The 21,649-nt window shown below is 40.6% G+C and overlaps 1 protein-coding gene across 1 annotated transcript in view; it reads right to left on the reverse strand.

Annotated features, from left to right (window-relative positions):
* Window positions 1-21,649, reverse strand: part of GABRB3 (gamma-aminobutyric acid type A receptor subunit beta3) — a 113,505-nt gene that overhangs the window by 22,291 nt on the left and 69,565 nt on the right. Inside the window, exons 4-6 of the mRNA XM_065637816.1 lie at window positions 8,010-8,230; window positions 2,265-2,347; window positions 1,037-1,174 (exon numbers count right to left, since the gene is read on the reverse strand). Coding sequence (XP_065493888.1) covers window positions 1,037-1,174; window positions 2,265-2,347; window positions 8,010-8,230 — 442 coding nt within the window. The remainder of the gene's footprint in view (window positions 1-1,036; window positions 1,175-2,264; window positions 2,348-8,009; window positions 8,231-21,649) is intronic.

The raw sequence follows: 21,649 nt of genomic DNA on the forward strand, positions 1-21,649 counted from the left end.
GGGCAGGCAAGATCTGCCTGCCAAAGGTGACACAAGCCACAGAATGGAGGGATATAGGATTAGAGTATCTGTTTCTCTGTAGAAAAAACCCTTTCATTCACGATGACCAACAAGAACAGCAGCAGTTGGCAAACTCCCTCGTATTAATTTCAGTCCCAGCAATATTTACATTTTGTTCTGAAATACAATTCGTGTTTCTGTGTACTTTGAAACAGATGCTGTGCCCAAAGAGTGGGTGAAGTGATGCTTACAAACATAATAGAGCCATGCTTCATTTGTTCTAGTGTGCTGGGACAGATGGAACAGCACACTCCTGTGGCCTGAAGAGCATGAAAAGCTGGAGCCCCCAAAGAGTGGCCCCACACTTGCTGACGGCTTTATGTGTTGCTTTGGTCTTGTCGCATATAACAACATTTTCCTATACTGGTGTCTAACATTGAACATGTAAATCAATGCTGCACTTTGTCACCTGGAGACTTCCAATGCTGTGAGTTACCAGTAACTTTTATTACATCTTCAAGGAAACAAAAAGGAAACCCAGGGATTTAATTTAAGTGTCTTAACAACAATAACAAAGCATTGGCTATGTATACAGTATTATATACCCATCAGTGCAAATCAAGATATAAAAGGCATTACATTCACTATACAACAACAAAACAAATACGCACTGAAAAGTTGTAGGGAAGTGTTGATAAAAACAGTGGCTTTTTGGCCTGGTATGCCAAAACATACTTATGTATGATCACTAACCCTTTAGGCTACATTTAGCTGATGATTCAGAGGTGAACGGCTTCATATTTATTTAGATCACAAATATTTAGGCACCTGGTTATGTATCACATACACACACACACACACAAGAAAAAGAAAAGTAAACAAGATATGCTATTTCATGGACTCCTGCCTCCAGGCTTTATCAGGTAAGTAATTTCTTATACAACACGGTGCTAAGACTATATATAATTATGGTTAATAAAACAATAACTGTTGTACACAAAGAAATTAAACACAACAAGAAAATTACAATACTTGCCTGTGGCAAAGACAACATTCTTTGACACCAGTCTATATTCCACGATGGAGAACTGAGGAAGCTCAATCCTCTCCACGCCAGTGACTGCATTATCTCCACCTCTCCAGTAGAACTCTATGTCGTCAGTTGTGTAGCCATCTGCAGGCAAAGCAGGAGAGTAAGTCAGAAATAACAGCAGACTCAAATGTACCTTCAAACACAGTGCATACGGTTTGTCATTTGAGACAATGAAAAGAATCAGAACAGCTGGAGTGGTATTCTGTTCTGCATGCCTGTGGGAAGGTCTCCCTAAAAGCTGTGCCATTACAGTCTGTGCAGGAATTTGAGGCAAAATACTGTTTTCTTTCTTTTTTTTTTTTCTTTTTCTTTTTTGGTATCACTCTCATAAAATTCACATGAGGATTAATGGCGCCTACGAGACAGAAAATGCTACTCAATAATCTGCAACATTGCAGATTAGCATGATTTAAGACATCATACACATTTAGCATTGAAACCAAGTATATATTTCTGCTGATACACACCAGAAAAAGATGGATTATTCAATGAATACAGGCAAACATAACTGGGGCAGATCTTTTCCACTTAGACTGAAGAATGTGAGTCGCACCATTTCCATTAGCTTCTGTAGTGGAGGACTACAGATGAATAGAGAATATGTACTAGTATTTTCTGTCTATGGCCCACAATCTCCAGCCAGTAACAGGACTGGAGAAGGAACTCTTGAAGGACAAAGATACATCTGAATTTGCAATCCTAGGATATGACTGGGTGAAAGAGAGAATCTGGTTCTGTGCAGAACACAACTGCAAATCATAAACGGGGCTGATCTGAAAGCCCAGGCGGGTTCTGTAGCAAGACCATCCATGCATAAAAAAGCATACTGAAAGAAAATGATATCACAGTGTTTGCTCTCTTGAAAAGGAATCTGATTAAAACATGAACATTTATTCTCTTGTGTTGAAGATAAGCATCCAGTCACTGTCTCTGCCAAGTCAGTGGTTTCATTCTGTCCTAAACCCATTTTTTAGGATGTATCCATTCATCTAGAAATGGACGACCCCTTATATTTTTTTAAAAAGTCAAATAAACAAACAAACAAACAAAAGGTGATAATTACATGATTCACATAGTGTTTATAGACATCAGTGTAAATATCACAGTTTTATAAAAGGACAACCAGCCCGCATCTGAACAAGGTTTTACATGCATTTTCGTATGTACATACAGCTTTCTATTTCCAGAGTACAGTTCTGTTCATCTAATGGGTATCTTCTCAAGTCCATCATACAAGCTGCAGTGGTTGTGATTCTGTAATACAAACATCACAGAGAATTACTGTACAGCCAGTATTCTAGGTTTTGTTGTTGTTGTTTATTTTGCGAAGTGAGGACTCTCTAAAGAAGAGCTTACAATAATTGAGAATCTGGTCCATGGTTTTACATGGAGCAGCAGCTTAATGTAACAGCGATTGCACTGACTGCAATGAACAATCCATTGTGACTTACCCTTATGCAACCAGTCCCTTTGGGGTTCAATGGACCTATCTGCATATGCAAACATCACACAAACATTTGCTGAGATTAAAAAATATGACTTTGTATCAGAAAATGTGAAGCGAAAAAAGTCTGCTACAAATGTCAAAATGATTAGAGCTGTGTGAATAACAGATCGTTTGGTTTTGTGCCAGCTCTAGAAAAAAACTGAAATGTTGAAAAAATGTCCGAAGTTCAGCAAAATACTTAATTTCAAAGTTGAATATATTTCTCTGGTTTTGAAAAGTAAGGAGGATTTTGTAACTAAGTACCATCCTGAATTTTAAATTTTCTCTGCAAATAACAATATATTTTTGCTTCCTGATTTCCAGTGTAGGCAATTTAGCACACTAAGGATTAATTTGCAAAACATTTCACTATTGATGAATCTGCATTTTTCGTTAAGCTCTTGTATATCAGGAGTGTCAACAATACACATGCACAACCAAAACAATTGTATTAACAGCTTCGCACAGCATTAGCACTTTATTTTTAAATTAGTAGATTTATATATTTGTACTAACTTTTAGACAGATATAACCATATCTCATGATTAACCTTTAGTGCATTTTAGTCTTTTGCTGAATCACAGCCTTCATCAAGAGTCTGTACATTATTATGCATAATTTTCTTTATAATGGCTCCATGTAAATTTCACATTTGAATTATCTTCTTGGAGTGACTAGATCCATTCTTTACTGATCCTTTTCTGATATAAACAAGCAATGGATCTTGTACACAGTTCCTAAACAAGTAACAGTCTGGTGATAATTTATGCTAGTAATACAAGAGGGGAAATGCCTTAAAAGTACCTCTAAAAGCTGGAACCATCAATGTTAAGGTTTTGTCCATGTGTTTTCTGTTTTGAAGCCTTCTCTTCAATCCCTTAACCTTCAGAAATTACAGTCTTCTAATATGGTAAACTACTCTAAAATTCAGGGGCAACATTTCAAGAGGAGAAAGTAATTAGGTGCCTTTCTTCAACTCTTTCACACTAAAAAAAACCTTCTGTTTTCATTATGAATGCCCCATCCAATCGCCCAGAAAAGAAAGAATGCTTATCCTTTAGTATATAGGTTATTTCAGATGGATAACCACATAACATGCAAAGGAAAGGATTAAGACCAATACAACTATCTCATAGGACAAGAGAGGTCACTCTTCTCTGACTGAGAAGGTGCTTTTGCAAGAAAATATTGTCATTTCTTTGCGCAGGGAGAGACAGTTCTATGAGCAGAAAGGCAATGGACGAGCTAGGAGAGGAATAAGCTCCTGGATCTGTTACTCGGTGGATCTTCTCACCTGTGTTCTTACCAGTAGCCAGTGAGAAAGGCACATAGCTGACCTTTGTCCTTCCCAGACATATCTATGGCATGATCATGTCTCTACCACTGCTGTTCACTCTGGGTGTCCTCTGAAGACCCTTATCTTAGTCCCACAGGCTTTCAGGTACCAAGTATTGTATCACAGGAGGATACTCAGGTCAACCTTCCTCCAGCCACCTGCTGGGAGATGCTCCAGTTCCTCTGTTAATATATGTCCCAGTGGGCAGGAATAGGTTACAAACAGCAATTACTCAGCTGCTCTGCAGTTTACAGGGACATCTTCTCTGCAGTCAACATTTGCAAGAGCCCTTCCGGACCCCTAAGCAAGGTGCTAGACACAGGGTTATTAATTATGGAGATGAATGTCTCCTCAATATGACAGCTACTAGCAGCTCTAGCTAAGCATATAAAATTAGGACTAGCCTAGGGTCTTAGAGGAGAAGACTTAGTCTTAAATCTGTGATCACTGATGAACATTTTAAATGACAAGATCTTAGCAGTGATCAGTGTTACAAAGCCCTACTGATTGTGCAATTAAATGATCTTGCTCCTGAGTCAATCGGTAACTGTGCTCAAAGTAGAACAAGCAGGCACACTTGGGCGTTGCTGCTATGAGTTTTCTATTCCACTCTGGTACATTCACCTACGCTAACCCAGGGCTCATTTAAGATCCTGCAGCAGAATCCACATCGTCTAAGTTGATACAAGAGGGAGTGTGGTACCAGGATCGTAACTATCATGCTGTATAACCAGCTTTAAATGCCAGCCATACAGAAAACATGCACTCTACAAATGATTAATTTGACAGAATTATTAAAAACCATGCATCTGGTCAACTTGCATTCAGCTTACTAATTGCCTTATGACTTTTTAAGGAATATATTTTTATTTTGGCCTGTTCACATACCGTAGTGGTTCTGTGTCACAAGTTTCTCTATAAGAAACTGCACACTCTTGCTCAAGTAACTTTTTACACTACATCAAAATGTATGTTTTTAATTTCATAAATATCTACTAGCAAAGAAGATACAGCTAGATATACATAGAAACAGACTTATCCCATTTACTCAAAGTAAGTTGAGTACTCAGAGGTCCCTCCTGAATGAATATTCAAGCAAGCAAATTTAACTTGCTCAAATGCTCACCAAAAACAAATGTTAATTGCTTAGGCTTGTGCGCTCTCCCAGGAAAAGCAGGTTTATTTTTTTATGGGATGGGATGCTGTGTGACACAGCAGGACAGCAAGGTTTCAAGAACTCATCATCTCACCAGTGACAGAGAAACAATTATGATCCAGACCAAGATAAAGCAGTACACAGGTACACATACATTTTGGGTGAAAGCAATACACAAAGGAAATATTTTTAATTGTTTGGAATTCCCTAATCCAGCTATCTGTCATCTTGATAGAACTTCTCTTACCCTTCTCTGCTACTTTATTACTGGGCTGATTGCCTTTGATTTTTTTGATATATTGCATAGGAACTTCACCTGTGATGTGCTGGGAGGCGCTGCATAAACAAACGACAGAAAGGTATTTTCTGTCCCCCAAAAGCTTACAATATAAATCAGTCTAAGCAATATAAATACTTCCTATGAGACGAGGTCACAGTCTTGATGGCTAATTTGATCCTCTTTTCATCTTCATACAGAAATACACTCATTCAAAAAAGAAGTGTGGTTGCCTTGTCTGATCTACCACAGCTAATCTTTTCAACATGCAAACATCCATCATGTTTCATATATAGGTGATAACTATGTGAGTTCTTTCAGATAAGAGAAATATATTCCTCCACTCTATTTATTTATAACATTTAGCATTGTACTGTCTGAGAATAAGAGGTCTATATATGGCAAACACACAAGCAGTTGGAAAGAATCTATTTTTGATCTCCAGTCTATGAAGTCATTATTTCTTTTTTGGTATATTATGAAAAAAACCTGTTGTATCATCATATGTCTTGTATATTGTTCTGAATGAGATGGAACAATGTCAGTATCACGGTCAAAGAAAAAAAAACCCTAGAAATGGGTTGAACTTCAGAAAGATACTATGCCATTCCCCCATCTTCACAGACTTTTGCTGCAGTAGCAAACTGCTTTCTCTGAAGTAGAGAGAAACCACGGATAACCGAAGGTCAACTCTTTCAAAGCTATGATAAATTCTACATTGTCCAGAAGCGAACACAGCCAGTGTGGCCTCAGGACCACTTTCGTTATATATTTTTTGAGGAACTGCTTTGCTCCATGGATATTCTCCATGGATATTCTCCACGGATATTCATGGTTGCAACCCTCCAAAATTTCCCCTATTATTCTCAGTGACCCTGTGTTTTGTGGCACATAAAACTCTGGGTTCTCATCTCAGCCCACAAGATGAATCATCACCTCCAGACTGTGGCTTGAGGCCAATGCCAACAGAATGTTCTGAAGCCACAACACAAGAAGTTAAGCTACTAGTAGAGCAACACAAAGTTCAAGTCTTTAAATCAAAGGAGCTAAGGCTCAGATATTTTCTTCCTTCTGATCACAATGCCTTGTATTTTGCAAAGACTGAATTTCAGACAGTTAACCTTGATTAAGTAACTCAGCTGCTTCACACCATGGATATCGAGTGCTTTCTGAGGAATGGGGAATGGAAAGAAGGTTGCCACACATGAGCCACTGGTGAAATCCCTGCCAAGCAAATACTATCAAGCAAAATGCAATCTGCTTGTGGACATTTATGTTTTGCAGACGAGGAGGATAACTTACTCAAATGCTCTATTTTATGACAGATAATACTCACCTGAATGACTCCAAATGTTTTCAGAGTGTGAAAGACTTCTATACATTACTGTGATCACAAGAGTCCTAATCTCCATCACTTTTTTATTACGTTTGCTTGTGGGGATGGTTCTTGAGACAGAGCAAAGGAAACAAAAATATCTTGCAACTTTTTTTTATATTCAGCTATTTGTGGGAAGAATCTTAAACCTGCAGTGTTCCATATTGGGTCAAAAGCATGCAAGATGAAAGCCTCCTTTTGCTAAAACCAGTTAATTATAGAGACAATGTTTCCTGAACATCCTAAACTTCTTTAAATGTTCATAATAGGCTGAAACTATTTATATTTTGTCTAGAAAGATTCATCTAATTAAAGCCCATATAGTATATGTAATAAGAGTTAGAGAGGTGAAGGGCCAACACCCAAGTCAGCTAAAACGTTAAACTGTTGATAAAAACCAAAAAGCAGGTAATTATACTAGACATAGAATCCTTCTGCACCACTTCTCAGATCTCATTCATTTTTATAGTAGGCACTTTTTATCCTGTACTACCTATGTGCAGCAATCTCGAGTATTATCTACGGTTAAAAATACAAGAAACTTCCAAAGATGTAAACAGAGCCTCCACTGGCAAAGACTTGTTTTGCTGGTACAGTTTAAACCACCGGAGCAAGTGGAGTAACCTGTCCAAAGAAAGCAACCTTTTGGTACTCCTGAGTATTCCTTTAAGATTTTTGCTAGTGTAAAGATTTTTATTGAGGGAAGGATTTTTCAGCATTCCTAATTATAAAAGCTATGACAGAAAACAAAGAAAACACAGGTCAGTCCTAAAATAGGTAGAAAGTAGGATAATGTAAGGTCACTTTGTACCTCTAGTTTGAAATATAACACATTGTAGTGCTGATCCCTGTTTGAAGAAATCACTGGAGGTACCCATAGTCATGGTCTTAACTGTGGCTGACTGTTCAACCAGGGCTGCTGTGACTTTTCTTTATAGACTACAGACACATCATGAGACAATGTAATCATCCCTATTCAATCTTACTGCCTGTATTTTGGACAAAATTTTCAGGTTTACAATTAATGAGTGCCTTTCTGCTTCCTATAGCCAGTGGGCTTTCCAGATATGGTGACTCTACAGAAAGAGATAAAAGCTGACTGAAGGCGCTTCTGGCAAAATTAAGAAACATCGAGTGTGTCATTTGGTTTCTATGGGCATCTTTCGCAGTTACAGGGAAGGTTACATAATATTACAAACCCAATGTTTGTAATAACCTTGCACCAGGAATCAAATATCAACAACACATTATGACGGCGATGAAATCTTCATCATGGAAGCACAGACCTGAGGCCGTAAAGCACCGTTCCATCTGGGTGAAGGCGAATCATTCGATTCTTCACCGTAACGCCATGCACAAATGATTTCTTGTCATTTAAGAAGTAAGTGTCAGGCACCCAGAGTTGATCTGCCACTCGGTTATCAAGCGTGAGGTTGAGAGGTATGCCAGCATAAGCCAGCCGCTTATCTCTCCAGTATTGCTGAAAATACATCGTCAAAGTGTAATCCTGGTGAGGAAAAAAGAGAAGCACAACAGTCAATCATATTTGGCGTAACTAGAAGAATTTTTTTTTTCCCTGTCACTAGCTTACTGCGCTGTTGTGTGGTTTGGGGTTTTTTTTTAATAAAAAAAGCTTCATAAAACCATTAAATATTCCTATCACTTATCAAATCATTCCAATAATTCAAGTATCACTCTAGTCTAAGGGAGCATTTTGAATCTTATGAAATTCAGGTAGTATTGGTATTTTTTGTCCTGCTCCTCCTTTTGTCTCATGTAGTTCACCAGACAGCTACCTGAAATTATGATGTTTGTGGAATGATGAACCAGATAACAGGTAAATACTGCAATCTTCCCCGTTTTTAAAAATGATAGATGAATGGAAAAACATTCCAAATATTGTGAAGCAGTATGCAAGTTTTGGCCTGAAAATTAAGCTCTAAAGATGTTGTTTACACATGTGCCTTTCTTGAAGACTGCATCTTGCACTGGCATAAAGATTTTCTCATCAACAAGTTACATCAGTACTTAGAAGAACAGTAAATTGTAGTAAAGTACCACTTCATAGTGTCTTCTATGAACTGTGGTCACTAACATAAAAGTCTAAACATGGATATAGAAGCTTAAAACATCTATTTTAAAATTCTTTATTTCATTTCAGAATTTGCTAACCTGGCTCGATCATCTTGTAATAATGCTATATTGAAACACTTTGAAAGTCTTACACAAGAGGCCTCATTCATTAGTTCATAGTATTATTAAAAAAATTTTTAAAAATCTGGGAACTCTTTAAAGCTAAAAACTTCTTAGCAAAACTGAAAAAAAATCAGATGAAATAGATAATTCTCTCTTAGAAAAGAAAAATCTGTCTTTTCTTTCTCTCATGACTTTCAAAGTGTGAAAGGACATTTCTGTTTCTAGAGCGTCTATTTTTATGCCTTAAAATAAAAAGGTGAACATCTGAAAATAATAATTTCTTATATATGGAAATGAATGTTTACAATGAAAGAAACCATTGGGTTTAGGTTTGACAATACTGCCATATTTAACAACGAAAAAAATAAGACTGTTACGTACAAGCCAATAAAATTCTGATTTTCAAACAACAGAAGTGCTCCAAATGACAAAACTCTTCACAAAACTCTTCACAAAACACTGAGAAATTTATGTGATCTCCAAACACATTTAAATATTTAGCAGCAGGTGTGCAAGCCACAGGATACCTGCATTTGCATCTGGTTCTACAAGCTGGTGATGCAAAACTCCTGAGACTTCACAGAATCACAGAATATTAGGGATTGGAAGGGACCTCGAAAGATCATCTAGTCCAATCCCCCTGCCAGAGCAGGAACACCTACGTGAGGTTACACAGGAAGGCGTCCAGGTGGGTTTTGAATGTCTCCAGAGAAGAAGACTCCACAACCTCCCTGAGCAGCCTGTTCCAGTGTTCCGTCACCCTGACTGAGAAGGAGATTCTTCCCAAATTTAAGTGGAACCTCTTGTGTTCCAGCTTGAACCCGTTACCCCTTGTCTTACTGTTGGTTGTCACCGAGAAGAGCCTGGCTCCATCCTCGTGACACCCACCCTTTATATATTTATAAACATTAATGAGGTCACCACTCAGTCTCCTCCAAGCTAAAGAGACCCAGCTCCCTCAGCCTTTCCTCATAAGGGAGATGCTCCACTCCCTTCATCATCTTTGTTGCCCTGCACTGGACTCTCTCCAGCAGTTCCCTGTCCTTCTTGAACTGAGGCGCCCAGAACTGGACACAATATTCCAGATGAGGTCTCACCAGGGCAGAGTAGAGGGGAAGGAGAACCTCTCTTGACCTACTAACCACCCCCCTTCTAATACACCCCAGGATGCCATTGGCCTTCTTGGCCACAAGGGCACAGTGCTGGCTCATGGTCATCCTGCTGTCCACCAGGACCCCCAGGTCCCTTTCCCCTACACTGCTCTCTAATAGGTCATTCCCCAACCTATACTGGAACCGGGGGTTGTTCCTGCCCACGTGTAAGACTCTACATTTTCCCTTATTATATTTCATTAAATTTTTCCCCGCCCAACTCTCTAGCCTGTCCAGATCTCGTTGGATGGCAGCACAGCCTTCTGGCGTGTCAGCCACTCCTCCCAGCTTGGTGTCATCAGCAAACTTGCTGATAGTACACTCAATTCCCTCATCCAAGTCGTTGATGAATATATTGAATAATACTGGTCCCAGAACTGACCCTTGAGGCACTCCACTAGATTCAGGCCTCCAACCAGACTCTGCCCCATTGACCAGGACTCTCTGGCTTCTCTCCTTCAGCCAGTTTGCGGTCCACCTCACTACCCGATTGTCCAGTCCACACTTCCTCAGTTTAGCCGTGAGGATGCTGTGGGAGACTCTGTCAAATGCTTTACTGAAGTCAAGGTAGACCACATCTACCGCTCTGCCATCATCAATCCACCTTGTTACATCTTCATAAAAGGCTATGAGGTTGGTCAAGCACGACTTCCCCTTGGTGAAGCCATGTTGACTGCCCCTGATGACCCTCTTATCCTTGATATGTCTTAAGATGGCACCAAGGATAAGGTGTTCCATCACTTTCCCAGGGATGGAGGTGAGGCTGACTGGTCTATAGTTGCCCGGGTCCTCCTTCTTGCCCTTTTTGAAGACCGGAGTGACATTTGCTTTCCTCCAGTCCTCAGGCACCTCTCCCGTTTCCCAAGACTTGGCAAAGATGATGGAGAGTGGTCCAGCAATGACTTCAGCCAGCTCCCTCAGCACCCGTGGGTGCATCCCATCTGGACCCATGGATTTATGGATGTCCAGATTGCTTAACTGGTCCCTAACCCGGTCCTCATCAACTGAGGCAAACTCCTCCCTTGCCTTGCCTTCCTCTGGGGCCTCAGGGGTACGGGGCTCCTCAGGACAGCCTCCGGCAGAGTAGACAGAGACAAAGAAGGCATTCAGTAATTCTGCCTTCTCTGTATCTTCTGTCACCAGGGCACCCACCCCATTCATCAGTGGGCCTACATTGCCTCTGGTGTTAGTTTTATCTGCCATGTATTTGAAGAAGCTCTTCCTGTTGTCCTTGACCCCTCTCGCCAGGTTTAACTCTAAGGAGGCCTTAGCCTTCCTAGTTGCCTCCCTACATTCTTTAACAACAGCCTTATATTCTTCCCAAGTGGCCAGCCCCTCCTTCCATGATCTGTAAACTCTCCTCTTCCACTTGAGCTTGCCCAGCAGTTCCCTGTTTAACCACGCAGGTCTCCTGGCTCCTCTCCTTGACTTCCTACGTGTCGGGATGCACTGATCTTGAGCTTGGTAGAAGCAGTCCCTGAATGTTAACCAACTATCTTGGGCCCCTTTTTCTTCAAGCAGCCTTGCCCACAGGATTTCCCCCAGCAATTGTTTGAAAAGGCCAAAGTTGGCCCTGCTGAAGTCCAGGGTTGCAATTCTGCTTGGTATTCTGCTTGTTATTCTGCTCCCGCCACACGAGATCCTGAACTCCACCATCTCATGGTCACTGCAACCAAGGCAGCCCTCCACCTTTACTGCTTCAAGCAGACCCTCCTTGTTAGTGAGGACAAGATCCAGCAGTGCACCTCTCCTAGTCGGGTCTTCCACCATTTGCATCAGAAAGTTATCATCAATGCACTGGAGGAACCTCCTAGACTGAGGCTGGCCGGCTGAGTAGTCCTTCCAGCAAACATCAGGGTAGTTAAAATCCCCCGTAACAACCAGAGCCTGTGACTGTGAGGCCACGCTCAGGTGCCCGTAGAAGGCCTCATCAGCTTCCTCACCCTGATCTGGTGGCCTGTAATAGACTCCCACAACAGTATCAGCCCTGCCAGCCTGCCCCTTAATTCTCACCCACTTGCTGCTTGTCTGGGAAAAGGATGCTCAGGCTTTCTCAGTACGGCTATTGGGAATGGTCCATTCCTGTAATGGGTTTCATGTGGAGACAATCCAATTTCAGGGACTGATCCTGCCTGGCTTCCCTGAAGGCCTGCAGCCTTTCCTTGAAATTGAATGAAACTTGAGCACACCATTCACACTCAGAGCCTTTGCATATTTTATTCAGGGATTCACTCTCTTCAATGAGGAAGCTGCTACAGCTTTAAGAAATCAACTTTAATTGCTTAGAAAAATAAATCATTATAGATATCAAGGACAAGCTGTTCCAGTTTTAGGAAACTAATAGGAGACCTTTGACAAGAAAAGGGCCTGGTGATGAAGAAGAGAGCTCCTGTGGAACTGCCTGGAAGGAAGCTCATTCCTCAAAACTCAAATCTGACATGACTGCTCAGCAGGACATTCTCCAACTTTTTGGTCAGAAGCTTTCTTCAGTGGGACTAATGGTCCCTGCTTATTGCTGAAGGAGGTACATGCTGCACTGGGTGCACCTGCCTCACTCCTCCATGCGTGTCAGGAAGACTACGTCTCTCCTCATGTTCTCTGCAACCGATTTGGTGACACTGATGCATTAGAACAAATATCATCTACCAGCTCTGTTTCACCCTGATTAAAGCTTGTTACTATTAACATTCTGAATTTGCTATGTGCTTGGCTTCTATAGTGGTCAATGTCAAGAATTCAGGGATTATAAAAGCTGTGGACACATGAGCAGTACACGAAAAGCTCGCTATGTGTAAATGTACGGTATGTGAACAAAACAGTGCTAAACAGAAATAAAGAAATGAGGTGGCACTACACAACATGGAAGGAAGTGAAGTGGGTAGCATCAAAATATAAGAGAAGCAGCACATTTGAACACAAACGAGCTTTAGGCTAGCCTCCTTTTCCCTTTGGCTTGAGATGAAACACATGTTAACAGCTAATGCTAATGACTGAAGTAATTAACTACCTAAATAAAATATATGTAACAATACAAGCAGTAATAGTCTGTCATTTTCTTTTTAATAATAAAATTTACTATGGCAGGGAACAACAGAGGAAAAAAGTTTACAAATTAGACACAGACACAGCAACATCCAGTAAACATCAAGAACTTTCAGTGTCTTGACCAAAAGACAAACTTCCAAAATACATCATCTAAGGTATGAATTTCCTTATTGCTTTCTCAATTAACCTTCACTTCTTCTTTCATCTTAGCTTTACGTAAAAAACCCTATCTATACGTCTGCTAATGTATATGACTATATTTGCATGTATTGAAAGCAATGATACCTTGAAAAAAAAAAAATATATATTTAAAAGTACATTATTGCATGCAAAATACCAGCTCATTCCCAGTTCTTCACTTGGTATCTACTAAGGAAAATGCCCAGACAGTATCTTCTGCAATGGCAATGTGTTATACTGATGCACTGACACGTCTGCCTAACCCCCCTCTCTGCACTTTGAACAACAGATGTGGCAGAAATGAGGTGCCCAAGAAACCATGTGTGCTGTCGCACACCTTGAAGGATCACTGTACACCTGTGCTCTGCCAGCCTCACCTGCTCTGAAGACGATGGGACAGAAAGAACAAATATGAACCATGCTTGTTCACCATCACACTTTTTCTCACCACCTCGAAGCAAAAAGCAGCAGCAAACTTGTATTTGAACTGCGCTGAAACTGCGTGGTTGTGCAAGGAGTGATAAAATGAGCAGCAAAGGACAGTTCCTTAGGGCAGCTCTACCAAAGTCACCACCAGCAAAAAATAAGCTTATTAAAACCCATGAGGTTGTCAGCTCTCATTCTTAATAGCTCATTTGCCAGGTTTTGTACCCATAAAGGAAGTTTTCCTTTTTTGGATACTCTAGAAGAAAATGCAAAAGTGGTTTGATTGTGGACTGGAAAAAATGCAGTAGGTATTTGTCAGGTAAAATGAGAAAATGGACTTTTACCCCTAGGTAAGGAGCATACAAAGTTTATTTAGGGCTACCTTCCTCCAGGGGAGCTTATGATGACTAGCTCCGATACAGAGGTCAAGAGGGTAGATGTCTAAAGCTAGAAGAGATTAATCCCACTACAGCTACTGCATTAGGGTACTATTATATGTCAAAGATGACACAGAGCTGCCAGCTTTAGGAAATTCTAGCTACTGCACAGAGCAATGGACACTCTCCTCAGCAGCAAAGGCCTCCATAAATCATATTTCTTTCCTGTACAATACCGTGTCACATCCAAGGTCCCCCTTTCCCCTCTCCCGCTCCTCACAGCAATAGATACTTCTGGTCAAGAATGGTAACAAAATCACTCAAAGCTCTGACAGAACGGCAAACATGGTGCTGTTGAAGTACAGGAGAAATGTCCTCAAAATGGGAAAAGCTGGACTGCAGAGGTAACATGAGCTTTCTTTTGTGTATTCAAAGACCATGGAACATCCTACAAGGATAAAGAACAGTGATGTGCATCCTTGACTTTCTAGCACTGCAACGATGCCACTAATAGAAGGAAAGGCACACAGAAAGGTATGCTGATGTTTTTTCCATATAATTTTTCCTGGGGAAAGAAAAAAAAAAAAAACAACTCCTCAAATAATAGATAATACTTGGGAAGGAATTTATATACAGTGGTGAAGAGGCCTATATCACAATAAAATAGAGCACAACATACCAGTATTCTTTGTGTCTATTATCTATGATTTCAAAACATCTTAAGCAAGAATTACAGAGACTCACAGATATTGAAAGGTGATAACCACAGACAAAGACATTTTTAAGTGTTTTCTACATGATATTTGTCTCTTCACAGACTTAACATACCATGTAGGAAGCACAACTATGATTTAACTACAAAATCACTTCAGACAGGTAGAAGGTATTATCATATAGTATATTATAATATAGTCAGTACCTCATGCAGTGACTATAGGACTAATGAACAATAAATAGTAACACGCTGCAATCTTAAAAGCAAACAATAATTTGTTTTCTATTAGAGGGTTTGTTATCTTTAGCTTTTCTCTCCTGCACTCAATAAAAAGCAAAGAAAAATTTTAAAGTATAATTTCTTCTTCAAAATAACAGCCTTACAGCAGCAATAACGCTCTAAAATTGACTACCACTGTTTACAGTCTTAATGTGTTATGTTTCAAGGATGTTAAAGTTTTCCATTAGTTGTAAAAATGTGTTTGTTTAAAATGACTGTTAGATAGAACACTATAATCATAATTATGATGAAATACTGTTAATATGGCAGTTAATAAAAGTAAATTATTCATGCAAAATAAATAAATGTATTGAAAATTACTGGAAATATAAGAAAAAAATATGCAAAAAAGAACTATTCCACTGCTTGGGAGGACAGTTTTGTATCTACTTGAAATGCAGATTCTTGTCTTAGATTTGCATTTGGATTTAAATTCACATTCTGGTTTTCTTGACCTTACAGACAAATGGGATTATTAGCATCAGCTTTCAGATTATTTGGTTTTTATGAGTTTTGAAGTAAATACTCATTCAGTGGATAAACAGATGAGTTGAAATCCATGCCTTAGTCTCCGCATAGCTTCAAGGTCTCTTCTCTCACCTTCCACATTACTTCAAAAATTAGATACAGCTGCTGTAGTATAAAGCATTATTCCTGAAGCACTGAGGATTGAGTTACATTCTTCCCAATAAGCCCAAAGTGAATTGCAAAGCCAAACTCATGAATTCTATGCTTTGACAACATAGCTGTCAGTTGGTCCCCCTACTATACACAGAAGAGATCTAAGAAAGGGATTCATGCACACGTTAATTCATACAGTTAAATATGAATATAATAAAAAACATTTTCAGAAAGGTTAATCTTAGGAAGTCGGAATTTACGAGCAATACTAGTCAGTCGTGTGAGGTGATCACTTAAACATTTTTCTTAGCATTCAAAATTTTCTAAACCTTTCAGCAAGCAAAAGTTTTATTAAATAAAAGATTTATTAAAGAAAATTTTACATTACATTTTATCTGCTGACATTTTCATTTGCCCAATGTATAAACTATACATTACTTATTCAACTGTCAGTGAATGGAGAAAATCACCAAAGTTTATTCTTCTGCAAAGTTTCTTACAAGAAAACTGCCTGATTAGAACCTTTCTAGTGTTTGAAGCAGTTAGTGAGCAGCCCGAGTGAAGGAGATTTCTGCATGTATGCAGACACACACACACACACATCCACTCTCCCCCACCAAAGCATCTTCCCCTAATGTTTCTTGGTCTACCTGCCATTATACTCAAGATTCATCTCACCTAGAAGATCCTCATCCAGGTTTCTCTCTGGAACCACTCAAAAGCCCTATAATAATGACTGCTTGAAAACATGGCACGTATTTTCCCAAGCATGTGGCTAAAATACTCTTTTGTTAAGAAAATGCAATGTTAAAGCAGCTCCATTACATTGATTTCACTGTGAACGTCCATACGTACATGTTATCTTGGCATCCTTTGTACCAAATTACCATGATTTTTTTCCCCTTCTACTGAAACACACAAGGTTGGTGTTACAAATAGATCTAAGGAAATATTTAGCCTCCAAGAAACCCTTTGACACTACAAAATAAAGTTTTCCAAAAAAACGTATGATTGCATGGGTCTTTCCTGCCCTCTCATACCCTTTGGCACAAGAGTTTCCATCTCCACCGCAACCACAGTGCCTTCTCCAAAGAACCTGTCCCCCACTGAGCATCTCCGAGTGCTCCGAAGAGGGTTGCCATACCAACCAGCGCTCGGCTTTCTGCAGGCAAAAGGAGCACGGTTGACATAGCAACTGGCCAAAGCAGCTTCTCTCCGGCTTTTCGGGGCCAAGTGGTGGTCACCGCAACAGAAGTTTCTCAACAGGGATGAAGGGAGCAGCCGGGCACCCCTGATTGGTACTGCCCCACGGCACCTTTCTGCCACGGCCACGGGAGCTCACTCTTCAAAAGCTGGGTGTTGTCTTTTCTCTGCATGTGTTCCTCTGCCCACAACAAACTGGCAGGGATGCCTTCCCGCTCTTGGGCTCTTCTCTCATCTGAACGTCAGAGGACACCAGCTGACAAGAAAGCAAGCTGAGCTTTGCTAAGAAAATACAGAGAGAGACAGAAGAAAGTTCCTGCAAATATTTCAGCTCAGGGACGTAAATCAGAACAATAAGAAGTCAGTCTGGGTTATTTCGTCCATGACAGGGGTGGGGGTAGAATACTTAAATATTCTTTCTCTGATTCAGAGCATCATAGGTATGACAACACCATAGACTTCTCAGTAATCAGGAGTTTCTATTCCCAAAGGACTGATCAAAGAAAAACTAACATACACCTTTACACATCAAGGGTATCACACTCTGATCTGGTGGCAGAAAGCTAGCTAAAAGAAGTATGATCTTTCACTACAGCCCTGAAGATCTGTCCAAAGATTGTGTGGCAAATTGCAATCAAAAATCCATTTGATGATGAACGGATAGAACATAGAATTCAACATCTGATGGAGCCCTCCTAAAAAAGAGGAATAGAAATGTCAAATGTTTAGAGGCTATACTTGAAAACTCTAAAAGAGATCAAGTAAGAAAAAAACAAATACCCTAAAAAAACCAATCAAACAAAAAAACAATCACAAAAAACCAACCAACCAACAAACAACTTTAAAAAAAAGAAAAATAATGCTGGGCTTAGTGAGGCACTGAACTTGCTTCATGAAGCACAAATTTATTTATTTTAGAGCTGACAGGACCTCAAGAATACAGGTACATTTAATTGCATTAATTGAAATTCTGCTAACAACCTACAGGGAAGTAAAAAAACAACTTCTATCAGCTGTCAGCTGGTTCCCACGATTGAGGCAGCTGACCTTAGAGGGATGGGAACTGACAAGTAATGGATTGTGCCTCCTACACAATAGCAGGATGTGCCATCAGTGAACTAGAGAACAAGCTACTGCCCTAAAATCTTAAAGCTATGGGATTTTTTTTTCCAGTTATGAGATATGAACAGTGGCTACAATTTTGGGATCTAACAACTACCCATTTTAGAGAATGAAGGACTTCTGCTTTGATCTTTCCATATCAACTTATGTCTCTCATTGGTATTACTTGAATTATCAACAAAAACCTGGAAGGAAAAACATACCCAAAGAAAGCCCTGTAAGTTGATATTATTTGCCATATCTGTTTAGGTCTTTCTATTTCTTAGATTATTTCACGCATAATTCTTTTCATGGTGTTCTAGGAGAGCAGTGATGGAGGTAGTTAAGAGCCTCCATAGCTGGGCATATACAGATGTGTTTTAAATACTGGGACCATAAATATATAGCTTGATGCTCCTCTTATTTGTTATGACTGAACAAGAAAATCATCCAAGCCAATTTTCAGTAAACCTGTATTTCAGACTGAAAAGCCAACAGTCTTTTTGTCACCACAGTATTACAAAAAGACCTTTCTAAAGTCACTCCAGAACTCGCATTACATTTTTTTTTAATCACTCCAGAGTTAACAAATAACACAAAACAGAGAGCTAAAGGAAACATGTCCTTAAATGAAAACTGAAATACATATCTGTTCCTATCCACACTTTTTGGTTAAAAAAGGAATATTTACTCTACTGTGGGAAGAACTTTTTAAATTTTCACACCTCTAAATCTATTCATTTGCTGACTCTGGCAGCCAGACAGTCTCGCTGGCAGCAGGGCAGCAAGGTTGACACCCAAATTTCTACTTGCTGCCAGTGATTATCTGAACCCTCAGATATTGTTATAGGAAATCCTATTAAAGACAGACACTATGAACAAAATGCCCTCTGAGAAAGAGAGCATGGCCATCAAATGCTTTTAAAGTGCGTAACTTGAAACACGATCTGTGTACATTTCAATATTGTGGCATATGCCATTTGTGTGTCCCATGCCTGGAGAACACCCCCAGACTTCGATGGCCCTCCCCAGAGGTTCTCCCACCCTGCCCAGGGTCCAGGACGCTATGTCAGCTCCTTGGGGCCATCAGCCCCTGCCCCAGGGACACCACAGCAGGGCTGGTCTCCAGCTCCCCAGAGCCCTGCCCTGCCCAGCCATAGGCCCCCTGAGCTGGGCCCGCCCATGGGCCTATGTCCCCGCCTCGGCCTGTCCCCATCCCCAGGGAGGTGCTCAATGCTGCCCGGGGTTGGGGCTGTCCTGGTGTCCCCCAGTGCCCTGCTCCTGCCTGGGTCTGGGACAGGCCCTGGCTGCCAGGTCCCATGGGCAGCCCCTGCCAACACGGACACCATGTCAGGGGGAAACTGTGGCTCTTTATATGTAAACAGACAGTTCATTGGGACCAGGATATTATATGTTGATTTTTGAGTAAGGAAATAAATAGAAGAGATTCCTCTGCAATGGCAGAGAGTTGGAAAGGTGATCACTGAACTGCTCTGCACAGCCTATTCCCTTCCCTCCAGACACGTTATTCATGCTGCCAGCTTCCCTCTCTTCGCCCTTTCACTCTATCAGTGAATCTATCTTGCAGTAACAAAATTGGGATGCATGCTAAGTCAAAAGTAAAACAATCCATTTGCTAAAAGCTCATTACTGTGGGTAGGATAAACTCATCACGTGTCACAGCTATGCTCACAAACCTTGGTAAAGCACAAAACAAATAACTGGATAAAAAAAAGCCAAACAATGCATCCAAAAGGAAATATTACGATCATATGTGATATTCAACCCCTATACAAATCTCTTGCTATACAGAGCCTTGCAAAAGAAGTGGAAAAGTATATATCCCCTGCTAGTGCCATTTAAAACTAGGCTGAGTGGTTTTAAAGGGAAAGGTCTTCCTGAGGAAGCATCTGCCCTCTTGCATGTGATCTGAACACCCTCCAAAGATCTCCTAATAGCTTTTGGAATCAGAGAATAAAAATGTGTCACTGCATAAAGAAAAATGAGGAGGGTTTCAAACTGCAATGCTGCCCAACTCCTGAAGCCACAAACAGGGTGGTCTACACAACTGACATGAAACATGTATTTACTCACAATTCTTCAAAACTTCCAGTTTTAGTAATGGTATTTGTTAAAGTGGAGTTCTCTGATGACAGCGAGCACTCCAAGGGGTTTGTATCTACTTAGGATACCTAGAGCAAATCTGATCCTGTAGTGGATAATATGTTGGTTACTTTCCCTTTTATGCAAACCTCATCAAGTTCAACAACACCAAAGGCAAAGTCCTGCACCTGGGTTGGGGCAAACCCAAACATGGAAATAGGCTGGGTGATGAGTGGATTGAGAACAGCACTCCAGAGAAGGACTTGAGGGTACTGGTGGATGAAAAGCTGGACATGACTGAGCAATGTGCACTTGCAGCCCAGAAAGCAAATAATATAATCAGCTGCATCAAAAGCAACATGGCCACTGGTCAAGGGAGGTGATTCTGCCCCTCTACTCTGCTCTCGTGACACTCCACCTGGACTACTGCATCTAGCTCTGGGACTCCCAACATAGGAAAAACATAGACCTGCTCAACAAGGTCCAGAGGAGGACCACAAAGATGATCAGGGGGCTGGAGCACTTCCCCTACGAGGACAGGCTGAGAGAGTTGAAGTTGTTCAGCCTGGAGAAGAGAAGGCTCTGGGAAGACCTTGTAGTAGCCCTCCAGAACCTAAAGGGGGCCTACAAGAAAGCCAGAGAGTGTGAATGTCACGAGGATGGAGCCAGGCTTTTCTCGGTGACTACCAATGATAGGACAAGAGGCAATGGATACAAACTGGAACACAGGAGGTTCCACTTAAATATGAGAAGAAACAACTTCTCAGTGAGGGTAACGGAATACTGGAACAGGCTGCCCAGGGAGGTTGTGGAGTCTCCTTCTCTGGAGACATTCAAAACCCATCTGGACACCTTCCTGTGTAACCTCATCTAGGTGTTCCTGCTCCGGCGGAGGGGTTGGACTAGATGATCTTTTGAGGTCCCTTCCAAACCCTAACATTCCGTGATTCTGTGACTTTTTACAAGGGCATGTGGTGATAGGACAAGAGGTAATGGCTTTAAACTGTAAGAAGGTAGGTTTAGGTTAGATATAAGGAAGAAATTTGTCACCATAAGGGTGGTGAGGCACTGGAACAGGCTGCCCAGAGATGTTGTGAATGACTCATCACTGGAAGTGTTCCAGGCCAGACTGGATGGGACTTTGAGCAACCTGGTCTAGTGGAAGGTGTACCTGTCCCTGGGAGGGGTGTTGGAACTAGATGATCTTTAAGGTCCCTTCCAACTTAAATGATTCTATGATTCGATGATCTGTGTACAGTAACAACACATTCCTCGAGGCTGTTGTAGGCTATTTTCTGACATCAACACATATATGCAACACAAGATACCTGCAAAGATGAAAAACTGCATTCTGTTGTGTGTTCACTTCAAGTAATTGTATGTAGAACGGGTTACTTATATATAGCAACAATCCTCCTAGTGTGGTACCAACTGGAAGAATAGAATGAAAATATTTCTATTTCCTTGTAAATTTGGTGAAAGCATCAAGAATTTAAACCTTGGTTTATATATCTCCCCTACACAAAGTG

Source organism: Caloenas nicobarica, chromosome 1, assembly GCF_036013445.1.
Source record: "Caloenas nicobarica isolate bCalNic1 chromosome 1, bCalNic1.hap1, whole genome shotgun sequence".
NCBI classification, from domain to species: Eukaryota; Metazoa; Chordata; class Aves; order Columbiformes; family Columbidae; genus Caloenas; species Caloenas nicobarica.